The sequence below is a fragment of the Macaca nemestrina genome, chromosome 10, assembly GCF_043159975.1.
Source record: "Macaca nemestrina isolate mMacNem1 chromosome 10, mMacNem.hap1, whole genome shotgun sequence".
Taxonomy (NCBI): Eukaryota; Metazoa; Chordata; class Mammalia; order Primates; family Cercopithecidae; genus Macaca; species Macaca nemestrina.
Genome location: NC_092134.1, coordinates 115,041,160 through 115,066,418, shown reverse-complemented (window position 1 = coordinate 115,066,418; position 25,259 = coordinate 115,041,160). Strand labels below are relative to the sequence as shown.

Below are 25,259 nucleotides of genomic sequence, written 5' to 3'. Positions count from 1 at the left end.
CTTTGGGAGGCCAAGGCGGGCGGATCACAAGGTCAGGAGATCGAGACCATCCTGGTTAACACAGTGAAATCCTGTCTCTACTAAAAATACAAAATATTAGCCAGGCGTGGTGCCGGGCGCCTGTAGTCCCAACTACTCGGGCGGCTGAGGTAGGAAAATGGCGTGAACCTGGGAGGCAGAGCTTGCTTGCAGTGAGCCAAGATCGTGCCACTGTACTCCAGCCTGGGAGACAGAGTGAGACTGTCTCAAAAAAAAAAAAAAAAAAAAAAAAGAAGGTATCTGGGCTAAAGTATAAGCCTACTCACCAAGACCCAGCTACCCTGTTACCACCTCAGTAAAACTTGCCTAACTCTTACTGGCACCACAGGCAGCCTCCTGTGTGCTCCCACAGTGCTCTGTTCCCATTGTTAAAATAAATTTGACACATAGTGTCCACAAGTAATGCATATAACTACAGGCCAAGTCAACAACTAACTATTTTAAAGAACTATTTTGTGTTACAAAGGATATTTTTGACATTTTTGTAAGTTTTTTTTTTTTTTTTGGAGACAGAGTCTCACTCTGTTGCCAGGCTGGAGTGCAGTGGTGCAATCTCAGCTCACTGCAACCTCTGCCTCCCGGGTTCAAACGATTCCCCTGCCTCAGCCTCCCGAGCAGCTGGGACTACAGGTGCGTGCCACCATGCCCAGCTAATTTTTTGTATTTTCTAGTGGAGACAGGGTTTCACCATGTTGACCAGGATGATCTCTTGACCTCATGATCCTCCTGCCTCAGCCTCCCAAAGTGCTGGGATTACAGGCATGAGCCACCATGCCTGGCTCATTTTTGTAAGTTTTTAAAATAACATTTTAAAAATTGATATAACATCACAGGTTCATAGCAATTTCCATGTAATATATTTTCAAAAACAAGTTCTCTATATTCCTTTGTTAAATGTTCATATATTTCTGTATCATAATAGTTTCTTTCATGTTAGCAACTCATTAGGTTTATTCTAAGATTCCTCAGATATGTAACAAATGTCAGGACTGGCTCATGATTATGCTTCAGAAGATGCATACAACATAATCAAAGTCAACCGTTTCTCTGGCAGCATCAATTTACTAGAAAACATTCTAAAGAATTTAACCAAATGTCAAAGCTTAAAAGCTTTTAAAATGACCTTCAAAGTCTTAAAATTTTCATTGTATTTTAGAATTGAATGGAATACTACAGCTCATCTAATCCAGCATCTTTAATTCATAAGCATGCAAACATACATCTAGAAACATATGGGACTTGCCAGTTGGTGGCAAAGCTTTAGCTAAAACTTATTTCCTAACTCCAGAGTCTTCTCCCCTAAACCAAGCCAATACAGTTGCAGAAATCAGTTTGGGAGATGAGATCTATGGACTGAAATAATTTTTAGAGGAAAAAAAACTAATTTAAATTTCCAAATTTAATTTCTAGGCCAAGTTGAAAGTCTATCACTCTTTCGAGTTTGCTCCTATTCTTTTCCCTTCCTCAAGGTTGTCTGCCTGCAAATGAAACTGTAATGAGTTTGAGAAAGCCATGGTATCTTTCTCAGTATTTGTTGTATTAGCCCAGTCTTTTCTGAAGTAAATTCCACAGGACACTAGTTCCATGGCCATTAATAGGTGATATTGACAGATAAGTTTGCACAGGGATGAACTATAGTCAGTCTGGCTTGTACTGAAGAACTTCTCAAAGCTGTTACAGTAGTCCCCCAACTTTGCTGTGTCGCTTTCCATGGTTTCATTACCTGTGGTCAACTGCAGTCCCAAGATATACATGTATTTTTTGAGATGGAGTCTCACCCTGTTGCCTAGGCTGGGGTGCAGTGGCATGATCTCGGCTCACTGCAACCTCCACCTCCCGGGTTCAAGAGAGTCTCCTGCCTCAGCCTCACAAGTAACTGGGACTCCAGGTATGCGCCACCACACCCAGCTCATTTTTTAAGTTTTAGTAGACATGGGCCTTTGCCATGTTGGCCAAGCTGGTCTCGAACTCCTGACCTCAAGTGATCTGCCCACCTTGGCCTCCCAAAGTGGTAGGATTACAGGTGTGAGCCACCACGCCCAGCCTGCAGCCCAAAAATATTAAATACAAAAGTCCAGAAATAAACAATTCATAAGTTTTACACTGCATGCTATTCTGAGTAGCATGATGACGTCTCACACTAGGCCACTCTGTCCTGCCTGGAACGTGAATCATTCCTTTTCCAGCATATCCATGCTATAAACGCTACGAGCCCATTAGTAGCCTTCTTGGTTATCAGATCCATGGTCGAGGTATCATGGTGCTTGTGTTCAAGGTCCATAGTAGCCTAACGCTATGTCACAGTACCTATATCATTCATCTCAGTTTATCTCATCATGTAGGTATTTTATCATCTCACATCATCCCAAGAAGGATGAGTACAGTACAATAAGATATTTTGAGAAAGAGGGAGAGAGACCAAGAGACTACATTCATATAACTTTTATTATAATATATTGCTAAAATTGTCCTATTTTATTCTTATTGTTCTTGATCTCCTCCTGCTTTGCCTAATTTATAAATTACACTTTATCATAGGTATGTATGTATAGGAGAAAACAGTATATACAGTATAGGGTTCGAGACCATCTGAGGTTTCAGGCATCCACTGGGGTTCTTGGAATGTCTTCCCTGAGGATATGGGGGCTACTGTAATATGCTTTCATATGTTAGATCATACAAAATAATACTTTCAAATGTCTCTTACCACTTTTCAGGAAATCTACATGTGCATCTTTGTGATGAAGTAGCTCCACATCATAATTGGCAGATGTGTTAGCATGCTGTTCTTCCTTGAAGCAAAATTTCAAACATTTAAAAAAACATGGTTTTGCTTTCAAAATAATAAAATCATTAATTATTCATTTTGCTTTTTGTTTAAAATGAGGTCAAATACATTCAATAATAATTAGCTAAAACAATGGGATAATCTATTTAAAGATGCAAGTTTTCCATGCAACATAAACTCCATTAAAAAACAACTGGCCATATACAGGTAATACAGTATTTAATGATTTTTTAACATTATGTCAGAATTAACAAAGATGACTAATTCAGAAATTTTGAATTTTTTTTACTCCAAATGCATTGTCTTGCCAATATTTTTAATATGCAAATATAATGTAATTGAAATAATTTACATACATTTAAAGTGAAATCATTGTTAAAAAGAGGAAATAGCATCTTTAAATACCTACAGTGAATTAGCAAATATCAATTATATAAAATACAAACTAACAAACAAGTTTAGTAACTTGTTTTCAGTAATAGGAAATAGGAATTTCAACATTATCTATTTACCAAAAAACACAAAGATTGAAGAGTCACACCAGTAGCACACAAATATGATCAAAATTAACAGGCAAGCTATCAGAGTATTTTTCTTATAACGTGACATTATATATATTAAAGTGTACCTATTATGTTATTTACTTCTGCATCCAAAAGGTTCTACAGGGTAAGCCTAAAATTTGTAGTGAAAAACCAGCCAATGGCATTAAGAAATAGTGAAAAGATTATATTTCTCATGCTATTTATTATTCATAATATAGTGGCAGAAAATAGAAACTGGAATGTAAGAAAAATTTGAATTTTCAGATATAGTGGCTACTTTATATTTGTAAACATAATCAATACAATTAAATTCAATTTCACTCAGTAAAAACTCATTTGAAGCTTACTACGGGCCAGCCACTGTGCGAGCCCTAGAACAACTTAATGATAGCGTTAATATGATGAAAAGCAACAGGTAGCAATACGTTCCTTAAAAAATCCACCAGTAAAATCACAGGGCTCACATCTACGGTCTTTCAGTTAGAGAGTAATAAACTAATTTAAAACTATGAGCTATTTTCCCCTAGTTAGACCTATTAGCTATAGACACCTTTATACCGAGTGGGCAACATCAAAAATATAGAGAATAAAAGATCCACTAGAATACACAAAGTAAGCAAAATCTAATAACACAGCTGTCAGGGAAAGAATCACAGAATAATAATTTAAAATAGAAATTGTATTTTGATGAAAACAATGAGAGCGTTTTGTTTTTGTTTTTTGTTTTTTTTTTTAAGAGAGCTCACATAACATGTTCTTTTAGAAAACAAAAATATAGCATTTTATTCTGTGATCCTTTCCGGTTGCTTTTCAGTATTTACTGACCTGGTCAAAGACATTGAATGTGGGCTAGCAAAACAGAAAATACGATATGGGGAGAAAAGGTAAAGGTTCAATTAAAATAAATAATACATGTCCAACAATTTTTTATTTTTATTTTTTTATATTGAGATGGGATCTTACTATGTCGACTAGACTAGTCTCAAACTCCTGGCCTCAAGTAATCCTCCCATCTCAGCCTCCCAAAGTGCTGGAATTACAGGCATGAGCTACCGCTCCTGGCCTCAAACAAATACTTAAAAAGCAAAGCAGTGCTTTCAAAACAGCAGGAAAAAAAACTGCCTACCTTCATTGGAATATTTGTAATAGTAGTTGAAGCCAAGTCAAAATGTTGCTGTACTAAAATATTCAGTTTGGTAGCAAGATGCCGTCCTGCACGAACACTATGAACTTCACTGGTTAAAACTGGGGACAACTACAGAAAAATATGCAAGAAAAATTATCCACAAAATATTAATTCATTGTAACCTTCTGCTATTTTACTATAAATCCATTAAAATTAAGTATTTTTAACTTTTTAGAAGTTGGAAAAAAAAGGTCCATAAATTAACCATGACAACTATTTTAGCGATATATTTTCATGCACTCATTCACTCACCACATATGTATTAATCAGTTTGCTAGATACCAGAAACTGAGTATATTGAACACAGCAGTGAATAGACATGATCCCTGTCCTCCTGAAATTTACAGTGAAATATTTAAATAGATTTCTTTATAATTATTACTTTCTATCTATATGCAAAATGGATTTGAAGGATACTGTAGAAAAAATAATTTATTTTGTTGAGAGGACAAAACCCTGCAGATAAAACTAAAAGAAAGAATGTAGAAATCACTACAAAAATTTCTTTCTGTCATCAATAAATAAGGCAGCTAGAAGTAGTGTACAACAAGATAACACAAAATCTTACTCATTCCAGGGCAATAATATTAATTACAAATAAATTTTCATTATCATAAAATAAAACTAACATTGCCACATTATCAAAAGAGGCAGAAAAAAGTTAATAAAAAAGAGGCTTACACTGGAAACCACTTAAAAACAGTTTCCAGTTTTTAACTGGAAACCACTTAAAAACACAATGATAGCAATAATGACTAAAAATACCACTTAACTACAAAAATTCATGGACTAAGGTAATACTCGCGATGTTTATATTAAATAATGCAAAATGAAAAATCAGATATATAGAATATATCTACATTTCTAAACATAAATTACTGATAGAGAATATTATGATGTGGATCCATTTAACAATCAACAGGATCATCTTTTCCTTTAAAATTGTTCAAACTTATTTAAAAGGTAAAACTAACGTTGGAAAATAAGATTTTTCCCTCTGAATGTGTAAAATTAATTTTTTATTGGAATATATTTTTGTTAAAGAGTGTATTGCTTCTCTAATAAGGAAAAATATTTTTATAGAATAAAAATAATCACTAAAGTAATTAAAATTTTAGGAGCAATACAAACTATGTATGGTTTGTAATACTTTTTGATAAACATCAAGAGGCAGGCAGAATAGAAAACACTTTAAAATCTACAATTAGACCATAAAGAACCACCCTAGATGTCTTGCCATAGAGGTTTACTTTGAAAACTCAAAATATTTTCTTGGCAGAAAATATTGGTAATGGATCATTTTAATAATAACCCTTCTCAGTATTTATTATTATTAACCACAATGGTCTTTTCTTTCATTATTTCAACACTCACCTCTTTTTTAGAACGATCAGATACAAGGCTGTCTTCACCAACTGGGTAGGTATGGATCAAGACCAACTCACATTTTTGAATCTGCATGAGACTTAAAGAGAAATTTTTGACTTAAAATATAAGAATACATAGTATGTAATGAATTCAGGCAGGTGAACTATTAAAACCTTAACGTATTAAAACAGCATATTGCCACAATCAGATATTACTCTTAACCCAAAAGCTAAATATTAGATAGGCAGTATATGCAATTGCTATACCAGTATGAACACTTAATGAGTATACAAATTTAATTTAAATGCAAAAAATAATAATTTGCTGTGTTTGAAGGATAAAATAAAGATAAAACTCTTATAATTAAGTATAATTTTCAATAGACAACTGCAACAGTAAAAATGAATAAATATTGTATTAATTTCCCTTATACTAATGTTTCTTAAGGATAAAATCAGGCAATACTAACCATTAGCTATAATTAGTTATTTCCAAGAATATAGGATTGGTAATGCTAAAAATTTCCCCCAACTTTTTATTTTGAAATTTCCAGACCTACAGGAAAGTTGAAAGAAAAGTACTATTAAATGAACAACCATATGTCCTTCACCTAGAGTCACTGTTAGCTATATTTGCTTTCTCTATATACTATAACTAAGTAGATACACACTTTTTAATTAAACTATTTGAGAGTAAGTTGCAGAGGGCTTGACGTGCAGTCCTAAACACTTCAGCATGCTTCTCCTAGTGAGAACAATCCTACTCATAACAATACTATGACTGCACCTAAGAAAATTAATAATCACTCTAAAAAAGTCCACATTGCAATATCCAAACATGTCTTTACTAGCTGTGACACAATCACAAATATACATATTGGTCTCTGCTCATGCTTCCTAGCACAGAGCTCCTGAAATCCTTGTAACTTCCTAAATGACAGGGGCGCTAGGAGCATCTTTTGCTCTAGCATTTGGTTTCTGACCCCAGTTCTTGACACATAGCTCTTAAGTTCCTTGGAATTTCCTGGGTGACAGGAACATCTTTTCTTCTACTGAAGCAACTTTAGTGGGATCCTGGACAGCTCCCCAATGGGGTCTGGACACCAGAAAGAACAAGCAATGATTAGAAGCTCAGCAGCATTCAGCCCCGCTCTGCTATCCTCCAGAGAGGGCAGAGAAGCTAGATAGTGAGTTAATAATCAATCACACCCAAACGAAGCCTCTATAAAAATCCCTACGTATGGGGCTCAGAGAGCTTCTAGGTTAGTAAACACATCCATGTGCTGGGAGGGTGGTACACCCTAACTCCACAGGGACAGAACCTGATGCACTTGGGATCCTTCCAACCTCACCCTCTTCATGTGGCTGTTCATCTGTTTCCTTTATAATAAATCAGAAAACTGAAATGTTTCCCTGAGTTCTATGAGCCCATCAGAACAAAGTATTGAACGTGAGGAGGGGATTGTGGAAACACCTAATTTGTAGCCAAGTCAGACGAAAGTGTGGGGAACCACTAGTCGAGATTTGTGTCTAAGTGGGGTACAGTCTTGTGGAACTGAGTCTGCAATAACTAATCTGTGGGGTCTGTATTAACTCCAAGGAGTGTCACAATTGAATTGTAGGACACACAGTTGGTATCCACAGAGTTGGAGAATTAATTGGTGTGGAAGAAAAACCCACACATTTGATCAAAAGTACTAGAGTGAGTATAGAGGAAAAAAAAAACTGTTTTCCTTTTCAGAAACAGAAAAAGTTTTTTGAAAAATCACACAATGAACTACTTGTTACGTTTAGATGTGGTACATAGTGAATAATGCCACTAACAACTTGCATCTTTTACAATTTTTAAAAAATTAAAATGAAAATGTTATTTATTTTTTTTTGAGACATGGTCTTGCTCTGGAGTGTAGCTGCCCAGGCTGGAGTGTAGTGGCACAGTCTCGGTTCAATGCAACCTCCGCCTCCAAGGCTCAAGCAATTCTCCTGCCTCAGGGGCCTGAGTAGCTGGGACTACAGGCACAAGCCACCAGGCCTGGCTAATTTTTGTATTTTTCGTAGTGTAGAGACAGGATTTTGCCATGTTGCCTAGGCTGGTCTTCAACTCCCGAGCTCAGGTTATCTACCTGCTTCAGCCCCCCAAAGAGCTGGAACAACAGGCATAAGCCACTACACCCAGCACATTTTACAAATTTGAAACACAACTATGAGACTAAACCATCAAAACAAATACACATTATAAATTTATGTATCATTTTATCCTTTTGATCACCTTTCTTGTGGGAGAAAAGTAAAATATTAAAGTGAAAGAGAAAATGAAAAAAAAAGTTTCTGATCAAACATACGTTTTTTGACTAATTTGTTGAGTCAGTAGAGAATTCAGGGAAATGCTACCAGTCACTTTTAAGTTATTGGAAATAATTATAACATATATCTATCAATGTGAATATATTTATTTCATTTATGAATTATGAATTATACTTACTGATCTGAATTTGCAGCAAGCTTGTTATGTTCATGAATCGTTTCCTGGACACAATCTTCAAGCATTCGCACATGACTATCACTATGGCATAAAAAAGATGTAGCAAATTTAAAGGAATAAACAGTAAAAGTTCAAAACACTCTTCTGCTGTGTTATATTCTTCTATTACCATGTTATAGACATTAAAGTTACTTCAATAAGGACTATCTTTAGTGTGCTCAGTCATACCACTAAACAACTAGCTGAAAATCCATTGAGGAAAAATGTTAAATTTATCTACACGATGGCAATCTAAACAGTTTTCAATGAGATAAGTCTTTATTTTAGAATGGAACACAGCCTCAATATTAAAAGGCAAAACAAAAAAAAAAAGGAAAAAAATCAGAAAGGCCACTTGTAATATGCTTAAACGTAAACATGTGAACATGCTGTCTCTAGTTTTTTGAAAAACTACAATAGGATTTAAAAATTCCCACAGTGAAAGAATTGCTATAATCAACACCTCACCTTTTTGCATTAGTAATGCAGATTATTCGTCCTCTATTTCCAACACGTTCTGCATTCTCCATGAGTAGAGTACGAGCCTCATGTTGGTATTCGGTAATTTTGCAGAGAGTTTCCACCGCTGCAACAAGACCATGCAGAATACTGCAGCACTCTGGATCTGCCCGAGGATTAGGAGGCCCAACAGCAGCTAATGCCGCCATTAGCTAAGTAAAAGGGAAAACAATTATGTTGACAAGAGTATGTGCAATTCAGATAAAAATACCACAAGAAAGAAAACTACACACCAATGTATCTTATATATATGGACACGATCATTCTTAAAAAAACAGTACGAAATCCAGCAACACACAAAGAAGAATTATACACCATGAACAAGTGGGATTTATTCTAGGAATGCAAAGTTTATTTAATATACAAATATCAATTATTACAATACATCATACATCAATAAAATAAAACTCACACGATCATCTCAATAAACACAGAAACAGCACTTGACAAGATCCAAGACCTTTTCATAATTAAAAAAATTAGGAACAGAAGGGAACTTCCTCAAGAAGACAAAGGACACCTATGAAAATCCCACTGCTAACATCATACTTAATGGTGAAAGATTGGATGAATTCTCCCTACACATCAGTAACAAAGAAGTTTATTCTCATCACTTCTATTCAACGCTGTACTGGAAGCTCTAGCCAGGGCGATAGGAAAGAAAAAGAAATAAAAGACATCCATGCCAAGCTCAGTGGCTCATGCCTGTAATCCCAGTACTTTGGGAAGCCAAGGCAGGACAACTGCTTGAGGCCAAGAGTTCAAGACCAGGCTAGGCAACAAAGCAAGACACCGTTTCTACAAAAAGAAAGAAAAAAAACCTAAAAAATCAGCTAGGTGTGGTAGTGTACACCCATAGTCCTAGCTACTTAGAAAGCTGAGGCAGAAGGATTGCTTGAGTCCGGGAGGTCAGCCTCTGAACTCTGGCCTAATTGATGAAGAGAGATAAGAGAGAGAGAAAGACAGAAAGACAGAAAGGAAGGAAGAAAGGAAGGAAGGAAGGGGAGAGAGAGAAAGAAAGGGAAGAAAGGAAGAAAGAGAGAAAGGAAGGAAGAAGGAAAAAGGGAAGGAAGGAGAGGGAAGAGGAAGGAAGGAAGGGAGAGAGAGAGAGAGAGAGAGGATGAACAGAATCCAGATTGAAAAGAAAGAGGTAAACCTATTTCTATGTTGCAGAGAACATTATGCTGAATTTACCAAATCCCAAGATATCCACTAAAAAACTATTACAACTAATATACAAGTTTGGCAAACTTGTAGTATACAAGATTAATACACAAAAATCAATTGTATTTCTATATACTTATAATAAACAATCCGAAGACTAATTTTCTTTTAAATCCCACTTAAAACAGCATCAAAAATAAAATACTTAGAAATAAATTTAACAAGAACTATAAAACTTACACTCTGAAAACAACAAAACATTGTTGAAAGAAATTAAAAATCTAAAAAATGAAAAAACATACCAAGCTCATGGATTGGAAGAGTTAATATTGTTAAGATGGCCATATTATCCAAACTGACCTACAGTGTCAACATAATCCCCAACTTCTTTGTAATAATTGATAAGGTGATTCTAAAATTCATATGGAATTGCAAGGGACCCAGACTGGCCAAAACAATCTTCAAAAAGAACAAGGTAAGAAGAGTCACACTTCCTATTTTAAAACTTACTACAAAACAATGGTAATCAAGATAGTGTGGTACTGGCACAGGATAGATACAGAGACATAGAAAGGTTAACATAGGGAAAAGGTGTGAAATGGATAACTAAAGCTAAACATTAAATATAGACAAGATGATACATAATTTATACAAAATGTAAATTCTTTTACATATTCTTGAACACCAGTGATTTGCTATACAGTTGCTTTCACAAGTGGAGTCTCCCCCTCCATTCAAAATTTAAAAGCAATGAATGGGATATCATGTATCTTCACCTTGGGAAAGCAGAAAAAAGTAATAATTCCTTTATGACCAGCATACCTGTCCATCAAAAGCACACTTTTACTGAACTGCAGAGGTACAGTAGGTACAAATCTGCGTAGATTTGTACTTATTTTTATTCATATACTGCTAGAAAGCCTTCACACTTCTTTCACAGTACCTCTTGAAAAAGGTAAAACATTTCTTTCACAGTATTTAAAAAAGACAGTACAGTGGAAATGTATGGAATTCTTAAAATTGTTTTTTCAGGTAATAGTATATTAAGAACATTCTGTAATGATATTAGTGCAAAGCCAAGTCAATCAAAGCCTACTGAGTGAATTTCCTCAAAAGAATGAAAAATTAGCTATGCTTACATGTATTATACTAATCACATTTTAAGACCAAACAGTATGATAAAACACATTTTCTTTAAAAGTGTTCTATTTAAAACTAACCTCGGAGAAAAATAAAATTACATTAAATTAAAAAAAAGAAAAAGAGGCCGGGTGTGGTGGCTCATACCTGTAATCCCAGCACTTTGGGAGGCCGAGGCGGGCAGATCACTTGAGGTCAGGAGATCGAGACCATCCTGGCTAACACGATGAAACCCCATCTCTACTAAAAACACAAAAAATTAGCCAGGCGTGGTGGCACACACCTGTAGTCCCAGCTACTTGGGAGACTGAGGCAGGAGAATCGCTTGAACCAGGGAGGCGGATGTTGCAGTAAGCCGAGATTGCACCACTGCACTCCAGCCTGGGCAACCGAGTGAGACCCCGTCTCAAAAAAACAAAAAGGAAAAGAAAAGGAAAACAAAAAATAGTAATAAAAAAAAAAACACCTCAGATGGGATTGTTACCACTGTATAGCACCCATTCACAAAAAAATTTTGACATTAAATAATTCAAATAATGTGTTCAATTATTTCACTAAAGCCTTGTTTCTCATGTTGTCCATATTCATTGTGAAGGACCTCATAGACTGAAGTCTTCTATCCAATTAAATAACAGCAAAGAACATAAGCTACTAGTAACTCAGTATCTTTAGACAATGTTAAAACATAAACCTAACTGGTTGAGCATGAGTTGGTTTCTGCTTCCTCCACTAAAATTGAAGTAAAAGATTTTACTTTTTTTTTTTTTTTTTTTTTTTTTTTTTTTTTGAGACGGAGTCTGGCTCTGTCGCCCGGGCTGGAGTGCAGTGGCCGGATCTCAGCTCACTGCAAGCTCCGCCCCCCGGGTTTACGCCATTCTCCTGCCTCAGCCTCCCGAGTAGCTGGGACTACAGGCGCCCGCCACCTCGCCCGGCTAGTTTTTTGTATTTTTTTTAGTAGAGACGGGGTTTCACCGTGTTCGCCAGGATGGCCTCGATCTCCTGACCTCGTGATCCGCCCGTCTCGGCCTCCCAAAGTGCTGGGATTACAGGCTTGAGCCACCGCGCCCGGCCAAGATTTTACTTTTTAAAAAACATAAACCAGGGCTGGTCGTGGTGGCTCACACCTATAATCCTAGCACTTTGGGAGGCCGAGGCGGGCGGATCACCTGAGGTCAGGAGTTCAAGACCAGCCTGGCCAACATGATGAAACCTCATCTCTACTAAAAATACAAAAATTAGCCAGGCGTGGTGGCAGGTGCCTGTAATTCCAGCTACTCAGGAGGCTGAGGCAGGAGAATTGTTCGAACCCAGGAGGCAGAGGTTGCAGTGAGCCTAGATCGCGCCACTGCACTCCAGCCTGGGCAACAAGAGCGAAACTCAATCTCAAAACAAACAAACAAAAACAACACAGAAACCAAAAAAGAAAGCATAAACCCACAAGCATGAAGTGAGTGGAAGAGACAAGAACAAACAAGATAGACATCAACAAGAATGTATAAAAATGGATGAAGAAGCGGTGATGAACTTAATAGGACTGAATATGCAGAAATCTAAGTGCCCGTGGAAGGTAAAAGGCAAAATAATATACCCTGCAGAATCCAGGAGAAGTTCAAGAACTGGAGGCACCAATTACCAAACACAGCGGGGTAAGGCAAGATACTAAAAATGTCAATAGCTTGAAGTCAGTTTAAAGAACAACTTGACTCCCAGATCTTACTTACACCCTACCTGTGTAAGTGACTACCTCTCCCCTACCCGACAAGATACAGAATCACACTCCTTGGAAAAACTGAAACTGAAAGGTATCAAACATGGATACCAAAAGCACATGAGAGAGTAAAGGTAAGATACTAAATCACTACTGCACAATAGAACTTACTGTGATGATGGAAATGTTCTCTATCTGTGCTGTCCAATACAGTAGCCGCTATCCATGTGAGACTTACTGTGCATCTGAATATGGCTAATGCTACAGGGGAAATGGTATAACTTACCCTCTCCCCTGTCTCCCAGAGAGCTGACAACCAAGTTGTCATACAGATAAAAGAGTAGAAGAACAGTCCCAGAGAGACCATCTGTCAACTCCAATGTTTGGAGGTTCCCTAGTGCAAACCATTGGCTTAAACTACAATGAAGTATAGTCAGCAATACCTACTCCACAACGTGTAGATTTTCTAATCTGCCATTTAGTGCCTTACTTTTAAATAAGACTGCCTACCTAAGTATCAGCAGGCATTTAAGAAAAGCCTCAACATGAAAAGAACTTGAGAACACAGAAGGAACAAAAGAAAACCTCAAATAAACTAATGTTAATACTTGCAGGTAAAATTACACCCATAAAACAAGAAAAGGATATGCTAAAAATAGACATAATTAGAATGTAAGTCAAAGTTCTTGGAAATTAAAAGTACAACCAAATAAAGAGTTCTATACAAGGGTTAAAAGCTTCAAAAAAGCAGAATGACTGACAATGAGATGATCAGTGAGAAAAAGAGTAAGGAATTTAATGCAGGAGGTCTAACATCCCAAGAATGGATATTCCAGAAAGACACAGAACACAGAGACAAGAACATTATCAAAGAACAATGCAGGGAAATTTCCCTGTACTAGAAAATACGAAGCCTAGCACTACAGATGAGAACAGATCAACACCAAGGCACATCACTGAGATTCTAACAGCTTTCAGAGGGAAATTATAAAGAAAAATGGTGTTAGGTTTCTCAGCATTGGAGGCTATAAAACATATAATTTTGTGGAGTATATAATGCCCTCAAAATTTTGAGGAAAAAGTTATTTCCAACGCGGATTTTCTACACCCAAAGTATCAGCAAAGGGCAAGGTAAACTACAGGCATCCCAGAGGTTACGTTCTACCAAAACAAAAGATTACACAAAGAAAATGAGAGGAAAAAAATGGGATCTGAAAAATAGGGAGAGAAGGATGATAGCAGTGCAGTGGGCCTAGAAAGCAGCCAGTTCAAACTGGAGCAGAAGACTGTGCTCCAAGAAATTCCTCAGGGGACAAAACCAAACAGCTGAATTATCTAACACATTTATGATCACAATATTGGGCGTTTTTGTAGAAGCATGAGGAAAAGCAGCAATGGATATTATGAAAAGAAAGCACATGAAGGGGACAAAAACGAGATACTAAATCTAGGAATAAACAAAAAGCTATATAAGGAACTAACCATATATATTACTTGGCTTAACAGTGAATAATACTTTACGTAGATGTTATAATGCAAACATGAAACTTTGAAAACTGACATATTAATATTGAGAACACAAGGGAAGGGCGCAGGCATTGGACACAGGAAGGTCAGGAGTTCAAGACCAGCCTGGCCAACATGGCTAAACCCTATTTCTACTAAAAACTACAAAAATTAGCTGGGCGTGGTGGCACGTGCCTGTAGTCTCAGCTACTCAGGAGGCTTAGGTAGGAGAATCTATTGAACCTGTGAGACAGAGGTTGCAGTGAGCTGAGATGGCGCGATGCACCCCAGTCTGGGTGACAGCAAGACTCCGTCTCAAAATAAATAAATAAATAAATAAGTAGATGAACAAACAGAAAACTCAATAAACAGGAATAAAAACACGTTATTTAGAAATCTGCAAGTAAATACGACAACCGCTAAAACATGGAAGTTTGCTTGGGGGTGCTCGGGGTAGGGAATGACTAGAATGGAGATAGCTGTTTTCTTTTCATATAACTTGGCATTTTAACACTATATGCAAATCCTAGAGTGATTTAAAAAATTGGTCATTTTTTAAAAAAGTATTACTACATTTAGATAATTTTTACAAATGGCCACATCTCAAAATCTAACCATACCTCCTGTAAATTTTGGTCTTCTTGAGTCCAAGAATTTAAAACATGTGCTCCAGAATCACTCACAATAAAATTCACCTAATAGATTCCAAAGAAACAATTAGTATTCAACTCCAATTTCACTCAATTACCAACATATTTTCAAGTAACATGCAATTTCTAACGCTGTTTCACTGATTCATTCATTCACTCATTTTATAGTCACAGAATGTGTAGTACATGCCAGGTGTTATTGCTGGCACTGAGTATATGGGAATAGAGTGATGAATAAAAACGTTCTGTTACAATGTGGGGAAAGTCAGGGGAGGGGAGTCTACCAGGACAAAGGGCATTGCAGGAAGATTACAAACAAATAAATGAACAAGATAATTTCAGAGAGTGATAAACGTTATGAAAAATAAGTTAATTAGCTACTTTAGATTGGGTGATCAGAGAAGGACTCTCCATAGCAGTGGCAACTGAAGGCAATCCAAAACCAGCCACTGTAAATCAGGGATAATCTGGGTACAGCAAACAACAAATGCAAAGGCATCTGAGCACATACACTGGAAAGGGCGAAAGTCAGAGCAGGCAGTGGGAGAGGAGACAAACTCAGAGAAATAGGCAGGAGCTGTATCGTATAGGGCACTGAAAGCCAAAATAATGTATATGGACTTTACGCTAAGTTTTAAAGTAAAATGCAAATTTGAAAATTTAAAATTACCTGCTATCAGGTAAGATAATGACAAGGAATATTTTCGAAAACTTATCAAATGATGATTCTGACCCATGTTCCTTTTTGGGTAGAGGGTTAGAGTTCTCTCTTTACTCTGGACAACACGACCTAATCTATGATCTTTTTCCTTATATATCGATGAAATACTAGTTTTCCTTCCTCCCCCAAGAAGTCTGATAATTGGTCTTCTCTTCCAAGGCTTATCTGACAGGGACATATTTTACAAGCCACTTCACTTAGATGTATCTCTTTTAAAGCTTACATCAAGGAAGTGTTATATTGACATGGGAGGAAACTGAGGCTTGGAGAGATTAAGACATATGATCAAAGTCACACGGCTGGTAGCTAACCATGCCAAGGTCTGAACCAAAGCCTGTGCTCTACATCAGTTATATTCCCTCTCATTATATATTTTTATCGTACACAGAATGCACACAAATTTTAAGAAGGGCTTATATTTTAATTTGGAATATATCTGAATGTATAATATCAGACTATGTTCACCTTTACTCTACTGCCCTACCTTCCTCAGTCTAAGAATTGGCTAGGTCCCAGTCTAGGCTGCTTCAAGTAAGACAGAAAGCAAGTCTTCCACTTGTGGCTAACCAAATGACTTCCCCAAAATAAGACATTTAAGATACTGAATTCTAAGACTAAACTTTAATACCTGTAATTTCTATCAATCATCCATTTCTCTTCTTATTGATAAACCATTTCCACTCAGCGTTCTTAAAAAAGTATTTCTTTCTAATACGGCCAAACAATACAGCGGTTTAGTATATATTTGCTAAACTTGCAAGCAGCCAGCCAGCTTAGGTTCAAATTCTGGCTTTGCCTCTAAGTAACTATGTGACTCAGGACAAGTTTCTTCTCTTTACCTCAGTTTCTGGATCTACAACAGGGAAGCAACAAACAAGACTGACACTCAGCTGCTACATGCCAGCACAGTTTGACAACAGCTCTCAATGGTCAGTCTGTGTTCTATACTGGTTGTTACATACTTTGACCATTGCTTCAATAACTACAGTTCCTACCTAAGATGACTGTTATGAGAATTAAAGAAATTAATAAGCATGAAGCACTTTGAAATATGTCTGGTACATGTAAGTGCTCAATAATTGTTAGCTGTTATTATTACTGGCCCCAATTAAACATCCATTATATATTCATCCCAAAGGGCAGCGTTATGTACCACATTTTAAGTAATAAACACACAGTCATAATCTACAGCAAATTCATATAAAAAATTCATTTATGCAGTTAAGTACATCCCCAAAATCATGATTTTGTTTGTACTTCACACTCACCAGCTTTTTGAAAGGAAATATATCATACATTATTCTACAATATTCCATGGAAGATTCTACTGAGCAAGTCCACAATGATTTAGATATGGGGGCCAAAGGAATGATTCCTTGGGTTCTATTCTTCACCAGCATATCAAACTCGACATGCTGCCTGCATGATTCTGCCATATAAGGGCAGTGATCCACAACAAACACTGTTTTATGAGATTCAGAAAAAATCTTCATTTTGTTTTGACCTGTAAAGGGAAAAACATATTAGCCAAATATTTATACATAACATTTAGTATCTTAAATTTTTTCTTATTTTCTCAAGAAGATTCTTTTCCTCAAGAAGACTTGATAGGGAACGTGAGTAATATGTTCAAAGAAATCTGTCCAACAAAGGACAGTTTAATGAGGTCATGACCAGAAAGCAACGGTATCAATACACCATATGAGGCTGTTACTCTACCAGGCACAGACAAAATTACTAGTGCATACATTTTTGGTTTTGCTTTTAAAATGAACTTAAAATTGTCAGAGGGAAACATTTTGACGTTTAATTGTATTTGACTCCCTTACATATACGAAACATAGTAAGTGACAAATACTCTTGAAATACACCTTTATGGTCCTTGCTAATTGACGTTCGTCACATATAAACCCCAAGCCAGTATTTTTGGACTTCCCTCCTAGAAAAACGTTTGAAGATTTCTGGAAAAGGGGGACTGGGGGGTAGGGGTGCGGAATTAACAGGAAAGTGGAGTGACAGCAAAAGAAAAGGCCAAAACAAAGATAAACATCTCCTAAGATAACCGCACATCAGGTTTTCGCCTTAGGATGAGGACCCCAACTTCACACTCTCCCCTTAGCTTTTGAAACATCACAGTAATTTACAAGGTAGAGCAGAAAAACTTAGTTGTTACCATCACACTGGTGTGGAAGAGGAAATTTAAAACTTTTAAAACTTTTACTTATTAAAACAGAGCATATGGTACTCCCCTGCTTCGCTAACAAAATCTTATACTGAATAGACAATCCACATTCGAAAAGCACATGGCAAGCAAAGCCAAAGTGTTAATCAAAACGAACTGATTTCTTACGATCCAGCTATTTTCACCTCCTGCTTTCAAGACGCATCTCCCCTTCACGCAAAACTCTCTGAGAAACCTTCTAGACCCACTTTGCTGCAGGGTGGGGGGTGGAAAATACAAGGTGAGTGGATAAGAAGACCTCAGGATCGAGGTTCGCTTACTTTCGTGCCTGGTCCTGCAGTGAAAACGAAGAGGCTATGGACCACAGCCTCTCTGGAAAAGGCTGCTGGCTGGGTGGGGAGAGTCAGCGCACAGTCGGGAGTGTCTGGTGCCACAGACAGGGGACTATGCTTTCCCCGATCATCTCCTAGCACACCGGTCCTTCCCAGGCTTCCTGAGAGCAAGAGCGCGCGTGCGCGTGCACACTCACACACTCGGGCTCGCGCGTGCGCACAGCGATCTCCGACAGCCCCGCCAAGTCTCCCTTCCCCCTCGGAGGGCCAGGCTTCCCAGTCGCCGAACAGGAAGAGGGCGGGGCCAAAGAGGAAAAAAAAAGCCTCCACCCCTCGAGATTTTCCACCCACTAATTTTCCCAGTCACCCATTGGGAAGCAGGATCTGGGCGACCTGAAAGCCTCCCCAACAGCGAAGTACCAACCACGGCCCCCTGAGCGTACGGCCCACCCACCCGGTCTCCCCTTCTCTGTCTCTCCACCCTGGCCGGTTTCCCCTGGAAAAACTCGCGAGACTTTGCGAGAGGCCGAGCGAAGGCCTGGGAGGGGAGGAATAGGGAGGGACATACAAGGGCCCCGCCCCGCTTTCTCGCGCAAAGCGGAGAGTGGTCGGTTTTGCCCCACCGTAACGCGAGGAAGGAAATCTCGCGAGGCTGGAGTCCTCCGGGAGAGCCTGTCGGAGGCGGTCGGCGGAGGTGTCTACCCATCCGGTGATGGGGCTGAACGCCACTGTCTACCCGGACACCCCTACGCTGTCTCCGTGCGGCTCTGCGTCTGCTTGCTGAGGAGACGGATTAGGGGCGCAGAGTCTCTTCCTTTGAGTGCCTAGGTCCCGGTTAGTAGAGGCTTTGAGTCCGCATCGCCACAGCTGACGGCTGCGAGGGACTAAGAGCAGAGTAAGTGGACTAAATCCAGGGACGGGAGCAGGGGTGGGCGACTCGGAGGCGTCCTTCGCTGGGGCAGTCTTTCGCCCGGGCCGGTGCCTTGCGCCTCTTGAACCACTGGCGCCCAGCCCTGGCCGCTTCCAGCCGCAGGTTCCCAGCTCCTGGGAACCGGAGTTCCTCTCCGCACCCCTCCGGCTCCGAGCTCCTCATAATGGAGATGGGGTGCGGAAAGTTTAGTGAAAAGCCTTGGCCCTAACGCTTTGGACACACCTTCCGTATCTACTTTCATCCTGCCTTGGCCACCTGCGGGCTCACCACCGGACGGGGGACCCTTTCAGTCACCTGTTTGCAGCGTCTAATGGAGATAACTTGTTTCTTGAAACTGCTCTCCAAGGGATATTACTCTTTTCTGGTTTACTACTTGCCTTTCTTCTGTATCCTATCTCTGATAACGGTTCCAGTATCTGTCCTGCTCTCCAAACTGGAAAACCAGGAATCATCCTTGGTTCTTCATTTCCACTCACACTGCATTGTATTATTATTATTTTTTTCGCCAGAATTAGTGCGGTTGCCCTCCCGCCCCCCGCCCTCCACTGGTTTCTCTGCTATAATCCTTCCATAGAGTTATTCTAAAATACATATTTATCTCTGTCCTTTCCTTAAACTTTTTAGTAACTGTATTGCTGACAGAATCAAATCCTAATTGTTAAGCACATCATCATTCAGGATCTTTTACAGTCTGCCCCAATCCATTTTACCTTTTAGTCTTGCTTTAATATCCGACCATACCAGATTATAGTGGCTGTTTCCCCAAACATGCCATGCACTTTGACAGCTCTGTACTTTTGTACGTGCAGTACCATCTGTCTAGGATATTTACTGTTCCTCTCTTTTACCGCCTATCAAAACCCAATTCATAAATCATTGTCTTCTCATACTCCCCCAGGTGACATTGATACCGCTGTGCTCCCTACGCATTTGAAACATTTCTTCTGCAGTATTTATTAGGTTGTATTACTTGTTTCTGTATCTGCCTCTCCTGCCAATTTGAACCTGGGTCTGTCTGGAATCAGGTCTTACTCATCTCTGAGAAAAAGTCCAATACTTGACACGTAGCAAGCATTATTTATATATACTTATGTATATTTATTGAAATTGAATAGTTCTAAAGAATTCACCATAAGAGTTCTTCATCCTTTAAAATCATAGAATTTTGGAGCCAGAAGGAACTCTGTACATTGGCTTAAAGGCGCCTGACCTGTTTTGAATGTGAGAAACCCTGCACTTCTAATACACACGCAGTTGTACTTTTAGTAATTGTTGATTGAAATTACGTATAATGACAGAAAACTACTATGCTTTTAAATGACTTTGTATTTTATTTTTGTAGTATCTTTATATTTGAGAAATGGAGCAGAAATCTCCATTGACTACAGACAGTGCTTGGAGTATGTGCATTCAGGCAACTCTTCCACTGACTCCTTCGCCTGTAGGTTAGAAATAGCTGGTTTATATTAGGTTCCTTCTTGAATTGTCATAACTGTTTAAACATATGTATATGAAACTTATATTCAGCCATAATTCTAAGGGAACGTGTAATATTTAAAAAAATCCTCGTGTCATTACTTCCAAAATCTTTCTTCCAACTTTAAAAATTAATTTTCTTCAGAAAGTGCCTTTATACAGTTACAAACGTATATTCATTCCACTGTTTTCAAGAACAGTGAAAATTTTCTTTGCTTTCAAATACAGCGATATGTCTGTGTAAATGCTTGTTTTTATATGTAATTTACATGCATTCTTTCTTGCATTCTTAAGATTATAAGTTTATATGAAAACCATGACTATACCTTTTAGTTTTTTTATTTTCATATGGGTCAGTTCATATAATATTAGAGACATATACCTGAACATGAAAAAATTTAAACTAGATTGTCGACATTTAAAAACACATCTGTGGTGTATCAGTAGCCACAGTATATCTGTGTAGATGTAGTGGTAGGAGTAGTGGATTGGCCGATAAGGGAAACAAAGTTTCCAATCAGTAAACATTCATTGATCTTATAGTTAATGTGACGCCTAATTAAAATGGTTGCTAGGCTTTTATTAATTATCTAGAAAATACTTGAAATTTTTTTAGTCTTTAAAATTTCTCTTACATTTCATATATATTCCCATTTATTTTCTGAGGTTGGCTTGAAAAATATGACTTGAATTTCCTTAAATTTTTCTTAACCAAAATCTGAAAGTAAACAGCTGGCAATTGCTGTCTTGGGTGGGTGGTGGTTTCTCTTTTATCAGCAGCAGAATGTTCTGAGCCTTCTGCCAGGAGTCTGACTGCAAAAGTCTTTGGGTGGTAAAGTGGGCGAGAATGTGACTAATGCAGAAAAGAAAAAAATAATTTTTTTAACTTGCTAAAAAAAAAAAAAAAAGATTCACCTGTAATTTGGACCTGCCTAGAGAAAATAATGTAAGTAAGTGTATTATGGCCAGTTGAGATAGGCACTACAAAAATAGGTCAAAAAGTTTAGAATATTCCTTTTTTACTGAAGTCTGTTTTTTTTTTTTTTTTTTTTTTTTTTTTTTGAGATGGAGTCTTGCTCTGTCGCCCAGGCTGGAGTGCAGTGGCGCCATCTCGGCTTACTGCAAGCTCCACCTCCTGGGTTCACGCCATTCTCCTGCCTCAGCCTCCCGAGTAGCTGGGACTACAGGCACCCGCCACCACGCCCGGCTAATTTTTTGTATTTTTAGTAGAGATAGGGTTTCACCGTGTTAGCCAGGATGGTCTCAATCTCCTGACCACATGATCCGCCCGTCTCGGCCTCCCAATGAAGTCTGTTTTTTAAAATTTGAAACTTGTTAGAGAGTTTGGAAAACAGTCTTCTTCCTCCCACTCCACTTCCTGGCCAAAAAAGAGGGGAAGCATAATGGTCTTCAAAAAAGGTGATAAAGTAAATGCATATTAAAAAATATTTTAAACTTTTGTGTGGTTTCACTTACAGGAAATGAACATGCAAATTCTTAGAAACTGTTGTCACTGTGTTTCTGAAATGCTAAAAAAATTATGCTTTGAGCTATCTACTGTTTATAATTCCTTTCCCTGAATAGGTAGGTTTTTATAGTTAACAAATTTTAAATGTAGTTCATTTTGATAGTAGTATTTCATTATGCAATCTGGAGAGGAGAGAATGTTTTTCATAAAGTGGATGTTAATTGCAATTTTAAAAAGCCAATCAGTAAACATTCATTAATCTTGTAATTAACTGTGACACCTAATTAAAATGGTTGCTTGCTAGGCTGTTAAGTCTGGAAAATATTTGAGTTTTTTTAATTCTTTAAAATTTGTCTTCATATACATTCCCATTTCTTTTCTATGGCGGCTTGAAAATTTTAAAAAATATCTTGGATGTTCCATTTGTGGGGTAGGGTCAGAGAATTTACTTTCTTTTGTTTTCCACCTAATGAGATTGAAATGATTTCTGTATAGGTGAAAAGCAAACAGAACCCTGGGAATCCAGTGTGACTTAAGAATAGGACACTAGACTGGGGATCAGAAGTTCTATTTTTGTTAGTAGTTTGGCTCCTTCCTTTCTTTGTGGCGCTGTCATTCGGCTTTTTTGTTTGAGTTGGAGTCTCGCTCTGTCGCCCAGGCTGGGGTGCAACGGCGCAATCTCAGCTCACTGCAACCTCCACCTCCCGGGCTCAAGCAGTTCTCCTGCCTCAGCCTCCCGAGTAGCTGGGATTACAGGCGTGCGCCACCACACCCGGCTAATTGTTGCATTTTTAGTAGGGACAGGGTTTCATGTTGGTCAGGCTCATCTCGATCTCCTGGCCTTGTGATCCGCCTGCCTTGGCCTCCCAGAGTACTGGGATTACAGGCGTGAGCCACTCAGCTTTTTAGATTTGGAATTCCTGGGTCTATTTCCTCATTGGTAAAATGGGAATAACACTTGTCCTCTTGCCCAAATGACAGTATAAAGTAGTTATTGCTCAGATTCAGAAGGCTACCAACAGTTTGAATTAACTAAAATTATTACCTAACAGTTTGATTTTCCTTTAGGGTACTCTAGAGATCCATTTGGATAGAGTTAGGTTAGAGAGAAGGCAAAGAATAGGTGAAGCAATTTTAAAGAAGAAAACAGTGACTTATACATATTAGCAAGAGTTTATTTTACAGCTGTTACATTTGAGGCAATGTGGTATTGATGCAGAAATAAATCGTCATTTTAAGAGGGCAGGTTTCATCATGGTTCTAATTGCGTTTCTTTAATGGCTGATGATGTTGAACATCTTTTCTTGTTTCTTATTTGTCCATATCTTTTTGGTTCACGAGTAAAGTCTTTTATTCATTTTTATTTGGATTATTTTCTTACTGTTTCGAGAGGTTTTTATGTATTCTAGATACAAGTCCTTTGTTGGATAAGTAATTTGAAAATATTTTCTCCCAGCCTGTAGCTTGTCTTTTCAAACTCTCTAAACAGTGTCTTTCCCAGAACAAAAGTTTGTGGTTTTGATGAGGTTCAGTTTATCAAATTTTTCTTTTATGAATCATGCTTTTAGTGTCATGTTTACAAAAACCTTTGCCTAACCCCAGGTCACAAATATTTTCTCTTAATTTTTTCCTGGAAGTGTTATTGTTTTTAATTTTGCATTTAGACTTATGGTCCATTTTGAGTTAATTTTGGTATAAAGTGTAAGAATTACGTTGGGATTAAACTTTTGGCATATAGATGTCCAGTTCTTCCAACAACATTTGTTGAAAAAGCCAACCTTTCTCCTCTGACTTGCCTTTGCACCTTTTCAAAAATCAGTTGGTCATTTTTGTATGGCCCTGTTTCTAAACTTATTCTGTCTCTCAGCTCTATGCCACCTTGATTGCAGTAGCTTTATAGTAAGTCTTAAACTTTGGTAGTGTGAAAAAAACTCTGAAAAATAGTTTCTTCAACTTTTTTTTGTTTTCATAGTTGTTTTATCTAGTTTCTTTGCATTTCCATAGAAATTTTAGAATTAGCTTATCAATTTCTCTAAAAAAATCTTGCTGGGACTTTGATTGGAAATTGTACTGTTTGTAGAATAGTTACAGAAAACTTGACGTTTCGGCTGGGCATGGTGGCTCACGCCTGTAATCCCAGCACTTTGGGAAGTTGAGGCAGGAGGATCACTTGAGGTCAGGAGTTCGAGTTCATCCTGGCCAGCATGGCAAAACCCTGCCTCTACTAAAAATACAAAAATTAGCTTGGCGTGGTGGCGCATGCCTGTAATCTCAACTACTCTGGAGGCTGAGGCAAGAGAATCGCTTGAACCCGGGAGGCGGAGGTTGCAGCGAGCCGAGATCGAACCACTGCACTCCAGTAGCCTGGGCAACAGACTAAGACTCTGTCTCAAAAAAAAGAAAAAGAAAACTTCTCTACTATGTTGAGTCTTCCAGTCCTTGAACACAGTATGTTTCTCCATTCATTTAGATCCTCTCTAGTTTCTTCCGTTAGCGTTTTGTAGTTATCAGCACAGATTTTGCATATGTTTTAATTTATGCCCAGGAATCTCAGTTTTGTTTTTTTTTTTTTTTTTCCTTTTCTTTCTTCTTCTTCTTCTTCTTCTTTTTTTTTTTTTTTTGCTATTGTAAATGTGTGTTTAACAAAAAAAAAGTTTTGGTTTCCATTTGTTTGTTGCCAGTATATAGAAAAATAGTTGATTCTTGTGCTTGTATCCTGTGACGTTGCTAAAATCATATATTAGTTTTAGAAGTTCTTTTTTGGATTCTTTGGGGTTTTCTACATAGACATCAATGTTGGCTGTGAAAAGGGGCCATTTTATTTCTCCTTTTGCAACCTATATGCTTTCTCCCCCCTTCCTAGCCTTATTGCACTAATATATTGAACAGGACTGGTGACTGGAGACATCCTTCCCTTGTTCCTAATTTTATTGGGAAAGCAGTCAGTCTTTCATTATGAAGTATGATGTTTGCTATAAGTTTTTTGAAAATGCCCTTTCTCAGTTTAAAAAAATCC

At 37.9% G+C, this 25,259-nt stretch overlaps 2 protein-coding genes across 4 annotated transcripts in view; one reads left to right on the top strand and one right to left on the bottom strand.

The window, feature by feature from the left end:
- The window catches only part of INTS13 (integrator complex subunit 13), a 33,546-nt gene extending 14,604 nt beyond the window's left edge, over positions 1–18,942 (bottom strand). The window contains exons 1-8 of one of the 2 annotated variants that reach the window (XM_011759141.3): positions 18,357–18,942; positions 17,123–17,358; positions 15,104–15,178; positions 8,915–9,117; positions 8,408–8,488; positions 5,933–6,023; positions 4,499–4,627; positions 2,747–2,831 (exon numbers count right to left, since the gene is read on the bottom strand). In XM_011759141.3, coding sequence (XP_011757443.1) covers positions 2,747–2,831; positions 4,499–4,627; positions 5,933–6,023; positions 8,408–8,488; positions 8,915–9,117; positions 15,104–15,178; positions 17,123–17,347 — 889 coding nt within the window. In that variant the 5' untranslated portion in view covers positions 17,348–17,358; positions 18,357–18,942. The remainder of the gene's footprint in view (positions 1–2,746; positions 2,832–4,498; positions 4,628–5,932; positions 6,024–8,407; positions 8,489–8,914; positions 9,118–15,103; positions 15,179–17,122; positions 17,359–18,356) is intronic. The other variant, XM_024796151.2, reaches the window with a different exon arrangement.
- An 81-nt stretch (positions 18,943–19,023) lies between these two features.
- Positions 19,024–25,259, top strand: part of LOC105492157 (FGFR1 oncogene partner 2) — a 28,406-nt gene continuing 22,170 nt past the window's right edge. The window contains exon 1 of one of the 2 annotated variants that reach the window (XM_011759137.3): positions 19,024–19,263. The gene's annotated coding sequence lies outside the window, so the exon portion shown is untranslated. The remainder of the gene's footprint in view (positions 19,264–25,259) is intronic. The other variant, XM_011759138.3, reaches the window with a different exon arrangement.